Genomic DNA, 8,366 nt, shown 5'->3' on the forward strand with positions numbered 1-8,366 from the left:
AGGGCCTGCCCACACCTCAGTGGCGGAGTAGTGGTGGCGCCAGTGGCTCCAGCTGACCTGGAGCGAAGTCAGGCCACGGAGGGTTACGGAGGCAGCAGGGACTTGAGGCATGGAGACCACCCCCCTGCAGTTTGGCCCCAAGAGCAAGAGGAAGAGCTGTGGCCGACCCCCACCCCGGCCAAGGCGTCTATGGTGGTGGGCGTGCGTCCTCGGGAGGGAGGTGGGACCTGGAGCCTGAGCGAGGGTCCCGACAGGGGTGGGCAGAAGGGGTGTTGGCCTGGTGTCTGTAAGGAATTGAGGGGTCTCTGGGGAGCTGCAGGGAGTGGGCTTGTCAGTTTGCTGCTGAAATAAGAGGAGAGAAGGACCCCAAAGGGCCCAGGTGCCCGGGAGCTTGGTTGGGGATCATGGAGATTGGGTGGCTGAAGGACCCACCAGGGGAGGGTGAGGCCCAGGGCCGAAGCCCAAATCCAGACCAGCCAAAGCCAGCCCCCTGGAGGGGTTTCTGAAGACGCAATGGTTAACCGGGTGGTCCCCCAACCATGGGCAGGGCTGTCACCTATGCTGGTCTGAGGAAGTGCTGTCCCAGGACTTTCCAGAAACACCTGAGGAGACCGCTTACTGCTGGGTACAGGGTTGTGAATATTGCCAGTGTGAGGCCAGAGACACTGCAGCCCTCGGGGAGAGAGATGGCCAGGCCAGGGTGAATTCCCTCCCTTGCCGTGAGAGGCCCTGGATGCAGCCCTGCCTGAAGGTCATGTGTCCCAACCTCTCAGTTATAGGCACCAATAAGCTCTTCTTCTTTGTTTCAGCCACTGTGAGCTGGAATAACTGAAACTCACAAAAACCCAGAGGGACCACATTCTCAGTCAGGGAGCTGGAAAGCATTTCCGGGGCGTGGGGAGGGGAAGTCCTGAGTGCAAGCTCTCGTCCCCCTTGGCAATCGGCTCTCTTGGTTCACAGGTCCAGCACATCAGGGTGACCCTGGTCCAGTGTCTTGTCCCGGCGTGACAGCCTCCAACACGTGTCCTCACTGCCCAGCAGTTGAGCCGAATGTTCCATATTTTAGACTTTTGGTCATGGCAGAACCCCACTCTAGTAAGAATTTCTGTGTTGGTGAAAATCTGGCCTGTCTCTGCCACAAGGAGCAGTGGGCTCAGATCATGGTGCCCCCTTGGCAAAGCTCCTCAAATTCCCCCAAAGAGAGGCTGACGGCAGGCTGCGGAGTCAAGTTTACTTTAATGAAAAAAGAACAATTCCAAACACAAGTCTGGGTTGAACAGTCATGCCACGAGGCGAGGACCCCCACCTCCTATAGCCCCTGCATGCTCCCCCAGCTGTCCCCAAGGACGTCCCCTCTGGCGGAGCAAAAGGGACAGAAATGGAGCTTGGGTCCTGGGCATCAACACGCAGAGGTCCACCTTGACCCTCAGGGAAGCTAGATGCTCTGAAGCATGTGGATCGCATGCTGAAGGTGCTGGCGGGCAGCCGGAGCGCAGCCATGGCTCCGCAGGACGCCCAGCGGGTAGGAGGTGCCAGGCTGGCCCTGCTCCCAGACCGTGAGCCGCAGCTCTCCACACCCACCACTCAGCACGAGTTGAGCCTGGTCTCCGCGGCAGCTGACCTACCGAGGTGGGAGGAGCTGGGTTCGAGGGGAGAAGGGGCCCTGGCCCTCGGAGGACAAGTGGATAGGAGACTGAGGTCCCCCTGATCTGAGTCTCAGTGGCTGCCCCACCCCTAGGAACTCAGGGTCGGGAGCCCAGGGCTCTACCACACAGACAGGGAAACTGAGGCTCAGATGGGACTCCTCCGCCCAGAGCCGCCCAGTGAGACCTCCTACTCTTAAGCCTGTGCCCTGGGGAACAGAAGCTCCTCATGGGTACCAGCTTCCACAGCTGCTGGGCAGGGCCATTTGAAGACAATCCTCTAAGACCCGGCCCAGGCCAGGGTACTCTGGTCTGAACAGAGAGGGGATTTTGACTATAAAATAAAATCATACTAATTTTTAAAAATAATAAGTATCGTATACTAGTGCGTTTCAAATCTGTTTTAGGAGTGGCTATGATGTCCCAGGGATTGCCAGGACTGCGCAGGAAAACCTAAAAATGATTCTGCAGCACAATGACGTTTCGACAGCTGCTACAGGTAACCACACAGGACGATGACCCTGAGGGACATTCTGCTGTCATTCAGACACATTTTATCTCCGATTTTCCTGGGGCGTCCCCCAGAAGCATGCAATGTAACAGCGCTGTTTGCGGGGGGGACCCTCACTCACCTGCACCGTCCCATCACTGAACAGCAGGAGTGCGGCCCGCTCGGACACCAGGAAGCGCAGCAGGCAGAGGCTGGGGGCTGCCGGCCAGGCGGCTGTGGACAGGCCCCCCTCCTGTGGACAGACCCAGCCACGGGGCCTCAGGGCCGAGGGCTCCCACCGCCTGGCACACCCCCCAGCCCCACCCAGCCCTCACCTCTCGCAGCCGCCGCTGCATGTATCGGGCAAAGAGCCGAAGGACAGCCAGCTTGGCACCCAGCAGGGTGGGCACATCCCTCAGGGCGAACGTCTCCAGCCTTCCCCGGTCGGGCATGTAGATGACTTGGCTGATGGGGGTGGGGGGTTGCACAGGGCGGTGCAAGCTGTCAGGACCTCCATCCTGGACACCTCACACCCGAGGACACCTTCTCACGCAGCCGTGTCTCTTGGACCATGATGTGAAACCAGCTCTGCACGGACCAGCCCTCTCTGTTCATCTAGCCCCGGCCCCTCCCCTGAACTCCAGACCCTTGGAGCCACAGACTCAGCCTGTCCACGCTGAGATCCTGACGGGCCGCCACAACTACTGAGCCTGTGCGCCACAGCTACTGAAGCCCACCTGCCTAGAGCCTGTGCTCCGCAACAAGAGAAGCCACCACCATGAAAAGCCCGTGCATCGCAACAAAGAGTAGCCCCCGCTCGCCGCAACTAGAGAAAGCCCGCGCAGCAACGAAGACCCAACGCAGCCAAAAATAAATTAATTAATTTAATTAATTTTTTTAAAAAAAAGTGTTGAGTCTGACCCCTCCTTCCCGCCCCAACCCCAACAGTGGCCTGTGAGGCTCTGTGACTTCATGTCCTTCCCCTCTCCCTGCCATTCCTCAAACCCACCACGCTCAGTCCCATCTCGGGGGCTTTGCACATGCTGTTCCCTAGGCCTCAGATGCTGTTCCTGACGGACTGTTTCTCATCATTTCTGTCTCGCCTGAGCGTCACTTCTTCAGAAAGCCCCTCCTTCCACAACCACTCTGTTGAGAGTCGTCTCCACTTCCCCAATCTGTCACCTCACCTGCTTCGTTTCCTTCAGAAAACTGCCACCTGAAATCAACTTAGTAATTCATTTGTTTAGCATGGTTCTCCCCGACCAGGCAGTAAGCACCTGTAGGTGTGCACAGTAGATGTGTAATAAATCTGTGAGGAGTGGATGAAGAAAGGCAGGAAGGAGGGCCTGGCCTCCCAGGGGGTAGGAACTCCACAACTTACCCCTCTGCAGGACGCAGGGCCATGTGGGTGCCATCCCGAAGCAGGACACCACTGCCTCCGTCTGACAATTGGTAGCCGAAGCCGTACTTGCTGGAATAATCCACCCACTTGGGGGCCCAGAGGATGGGCCGCTGCTCTCCTGGGGGGTCCTGCGTGGCTGGCACAGGATGAAATGAAGTGAGCAGGGGTCCTGGAAGGGGCGGGCGGAAGGACGGCGGAGGCACAGGAGATGGAGAGTAAAGTCCAAGGAATAGAACACCAACTCTTGGGACTTCCCTGGCGGTCGAGTGGGTAAGACTCCGTGCTTCCGCTGCAGGGGGCATGGGCTCGATCCGTGGATGAGGAACTAAGATCTCACATGCGACCAAAAAAAAAAACCAACTCTTGCCTTGAGGCGGGAGGACTGAGGGACCCTGGGAATCACAGCTGCCTCTGGAAATGAGTAAATCTGAAATGCTTGTAAGGTCCAAAATACCGTAGGGCTTTGCTTTATTTCATTAAACATTTTTTGTATTAAAAAATAAAAATTGCTCAAGGCCATGTGGGATCCTAGATTGGATTGCAGAAGAGAAAAAGGGCAATCATGGAAACCCTGGGAAACTCCAGTGGCCCAGGAAGCTGGGCCACAGGAGAAGCTGGAAGTCTGTAATACAATCGCCAGCTATCTGTGCTGCTCCTACCTGGGGCGCCAGAGTCCAGGCAAAGCTGCAGGCTCCTGATGGCTGCCTCTACCTCCTGCCTCGGGCTCCCCTGGGGCCCTGGGGAGACAGATCTCTGTGGGGGACAGGCAGGCCAGGGCCCCTCCAACCAGCCCCGCCCCGAACTCCCACATCCGGGAAAGTCCTATTTTCACCCCAGAAGGATTCCAGACATCATTGTCATTTTACAGGTGGGAAAATTGAGGCCGGGAGAGGGGGACGTGGTCCTGGCAAGGCAGGATCTTTGCCCCCCACTTCTCGACCCTCAGTCCTGCCCACAGCTCCCACCTACGATGGAGAGTCTGCTCACCCGCCGGGTCACTCCCGAGGGTCCCCTGGCTGAGCAGGTGGACAGGGCTTTCAGGGCACGGAGCCCCTCCCTCTGACAGGGAGGCCTGGGGAGGGAGCAGCAGGGGTTGGGGGCTCTGGCCTCCCCCCCTGAAGACCCCCTGGCTTCTCCCTCTGCCCAGCCTTCCTGTGAGGATGCCCTCCACATTCCCCACCATGCCCCCCTCCCCGCGCCCTCACCTCACTACCGCACTCCATGGAGTCAGGGTCAGGGCCGCCTTCTCCTGGACCTGAAGCCTCCTTGGGAGTGAAGGGGCCTGCAGGAGGCACGAGGATTGGGGGGCGGGCAGAGCCTGACCCCATGCAGGGCGAGACCTCTGCCACCGACATCCGCCTCTGCCGTGGCGGTGACATTTCAGAGCAGGTAGGGAGGAGGACAGGCGTGTGAGATGCGGGGCGCAGGTAGGAGCAGGTGAGGGGGCGGGGCGGTACTCACAAGGCCTCCGGCACTGGGGCAGCAGCAGCTGGCCCACCCTCCGGAAGAGCCTGCCCAGAGGCTGGGGGATGGAGAAGATGGGCAGGCTGTGGCAGGAGTGGGGCGGCAGCCGGTCCGGGGTGAAGCCCTTCGGAGTGGAGAGCTGGGCGTTAGCACGCCACTCCTGAGTACCTGGGCTAGCTGGGGGTCCTGACCCACACCTGGGTCTGCTGAGACGCCCCAGAGAAGGGCAGCCCCGACCCGCTGACACCCCACACCTGCGTGAAAAAGTCATCCTGCAGCAGGTGGTCCAGGCTGGGCCGCTCGGCCGGGTTGGGTGCCAGCAGGCGGGCGATGAGGCGGCGTGCATTGGGGGACAGATGTGCAGGCTCAGGGTAGCGGCCGTCTCGGATGTTCTGGTACATCTCCGACAAGGGTGCCGCCACGAAGGGAGGGGCGCCAGTCAGCACCATGTACCTGGGCCGGGTCGGGGGCAGGAACCTGGGTGCCTGCTTGCATCTGTCCTGGGCATCCAGGGTTGCCTCACACCTACCTGTGCACACCTGTGCACACCTGGCCACACTTCCTGACTCCGTACCCACGTCACATCCACTTTCTCATAGCTGCCCTACATCTGCTCCCACCTGGCCATTCCTGTCTGCTCAGGAGACGCCAGCATGTGTCTGTACACCTGCCTGCTCCTGGGTTATACCTGGACACACCTGCATATACCTTTCCAGGTTTAGTTTATGCATGCTCACATCTCATACCTGTACATATGCCCTCATCTGCCTGTGTATCTGCCACCTGCACACACCTGTCCACACCTCTGTGCACACTCAAAACTATTATCCCGCCGTATGCCCTATTCACACCTGCACGCTCAGATGATGGCAGGTGTGTGCTCCCACCTGCCCCCCGAGCTGCACACACTGGTCCTGTGTTTGCTCATACCTGCCTGTGCCCCCACTCAACGTCCCTTGTACATGCCTACACCTGTCCTTACCTGCCGGTGCCCGCTCCCACCTGCCCACACCTGGCCCCAGCTGGGCAGTCCTGTCCCCCTTCCCCAGGCCCGGGGCTTCGGGGGCCACTCACATGACGCAGCCCAGAGCCCAGATGTCCGACTGGCAGGAGTGCCCGTTTCTGGACACGACCTCCGGGGCCAGGAAGTTTGGGGTCCCACAGAGCACTCTGGGGGGCATAACGGGGGCTCAGGAAGGCTGGGGCCAGAGCCGGCCCACTCTCACCCACCCAGAGAGCCCGCTCAGAGCCTCCCAGTCACCTGTGGCAGCGGCCTCCTGGGCCCACCCTGGTGGCCAGCCCCAGGTCTCCGATCTTCACCTCCATGTTCTTGTTCAGGAAGAAGTTACCTGCAGGCTTCAGGTCCCGGTGGACGATGCGCCTCTGGTGCAGGTAGCGCAGGCCGCTGACCAGGCCCCGCAGGTAGTAACGCACCTCAGGCTCTGTCAGCGTCTGCCGCGCCTCCAGCACGTGGGCCAGTGACTGCAGGGGACCGGCAGGGGCAGCACCGGCGCCGAGGAGACACAGGTGAGCCCAGGTTAGGCGGTACAGTGATTTCCAGGGACCCAAGAAGGCAAAGGTAAATTCAGCTCTCAGGTGGATGTGGCTGATTGTGGGACAGGCAGAGGTGAGCTCTGAGCCCCAGGAGGAACGTACGAGTTCAGATGGGCCGAGGGGGCCACAGTGAGCTTTTCGGCAAGAGACGAACCCAAGGCGGGTACATTCTGGGCAAAGGAGAGCTCAGGTGTATTTAATTGGGCTCAGGCAGTTCAAGGGGTCTATGAAGGTACAACTAAGTCCAAGTGGGTTCAGGAACAGGCATTCCTGCCTGTCGGACATCTGGGCTCTGGGCTGCACCATGTGAGTGGCCCCAAGGGCTCCGGACCTGGGGAACGGGGCAGGACTGCCCAGGTGAGGCCAGGTGTGGGCAGGTGGGGCATGGCTGAGTGCAGGAGGGGCACAGGTGGGCATAGGTGTGCCAAGGTGAGTCGAGAGAGCCTCTGGGTGGGCAGGTGGGCACTAGAGCATTAAGGGTGAGCACAGGTGGGCCTAGTGTGGTCACAGGTAGAAACAGATAAGGAGAGACAGACATGGGAGGGGGCCACAGATGAGCACAGCGGACTGGGGGGGGCATGGCTCCCTCTAGGCCCCGCCCCCTGGGCACCTGGCGGCTGCAGTATTCCAACACCATGTACACGTGGTCACGGTCAGCAAAGTGTCCGTGGAAGGCCACGATGTTGCGATGTCGCAGGCGGCTGTGCAGGGCGATCTCGCGCTCCACCTGCAGGCGGGGTCCCACGTGTACACACCCGGCAGGTGCCCACACCCGAGGTACCCATGCCCCCACGGGCATGCTCACCACCCTCAGGGCAGGGACGTCTCTGCGGACCCGATTTGGTCACAGGGCCCCTGGGCACTGATGCGCAGAGCGTACCTTGTCGCCGGGGCACAGCCGTCCAGCCCCACCACCGCCGTGAGGCACCACTTTGAGCGCAAACACGGAGCTGGTGGACATGTCGGTCAGCTTGTAGCAGCAGCTGAAGGCGCCCTGCGGGGCAGGCGATTCACGAGCTCAGGGCACACAGGTGTGGGGACAGATGGCCAGGCCTCTTCACACACAGACACGCACACACACACACCCCTGAGACGCATGGGTGCATGGCTCACATCCTCGTACCTGGATACCCAAGGCAACACAATACAGAGAAGTACACGAAGGCACAGGGACACATACACTCAGACACACAGACACATCCACACCTGGATATATAGAGCCCACGGACCCTCGTACAGTCCCCGGACACACGGTACAACGCCCGAACACAGAAAGCAGAGACCTATGACACATTCAGACACATACGCACAGGGACAACACAACAGAGTCTGGGTCCGCACCAAGGCTCCAAGTCGCAGAACACTTGGGCGCACACCCACACCCTAGACACACAACCCACAACACAGTACAACGTGCCCAACACCGGTTCCCGCCACACGATGCACGCAGAACAGCGAGTACATCGCGGACCCGGGCGTCCACCCACGCCAGCCCCAAACTCGCGTGGACACGCGACACACGCAGAGACAAAAGCCGGGGCGCACGCTGGCTCGTTTGCGGTCGCGATCGCGCGAACGCGCCCCGCCCCGCCGGGACCCCTGCCCGGCCCGGCCCCCTCGTCAGCGGACTTGGGGTGCCGGGGTCCCCACCTCGCCGATCAGCTTCCCGCGCCTGTACACGCGCCCCGAGCTCGGGTCGCGCAGGAAGACGGAGACCAGCGGGCGGCAACTGCGCCGCCGCCGCCGCCGCCGCCGCGGTTCGGGCTCCATCCCTCCCGGGAGCCTGGCGGGGCGGGCGCACTGGCGCAGTCTC

At 60.8% G+C, this 8,366-nt stretch overlaps 1 protein-coding gene across 1 annotated transcript; it reads right to left on the reverse strand.

Annotated features, from left to right (window-relative positions):
• Positions 1–1,435: 1,435 nt before the first annotated feature.
• Positions 1,436–8,323, reverse strand: PLK5 (polo like kinase 5 (inactive)). Its single transcript, XM_024740135.1, is given in 14 exon segments — positions 1,436–1,621; positions 2,276–2,386; positions 3,515–3,556; positions 3,559–3,671; positions 4,195–4,272; positions 4,523–4,607; positions 4,741–4,817; positions 4,997–5,123; positions 5,254–5,452; positions 6,074–6,169; positions 6,261–6,481; positions 7,164–7,280; positions 7,434–7,547; positions 8,204–8,323. Coding segments are annotated over 14 exon segments (1,686 nt in total).
• Positions 8,324–8,366: the final 43 nt, after the last annotated feature.

This window comes from Neophocaena asiaeorientalis, unplaced genomic scaffold, assembly GCF_003031525.2.
Source record: "Neophocaena asiaeorientalis asiaeorientalis breed wild unplaced genomic scaffold, Neophocaena_asiaeorientalis_V1.1 scaffold469, whole genome shotgun sequence".
Taxonomy (NCBI): Eukaryota; Metazoa; Chordata; class Mammalia; order Artiodactyla; family Phocoenidae; genus Neophocaena; species Neophocaena asiaeorientalis.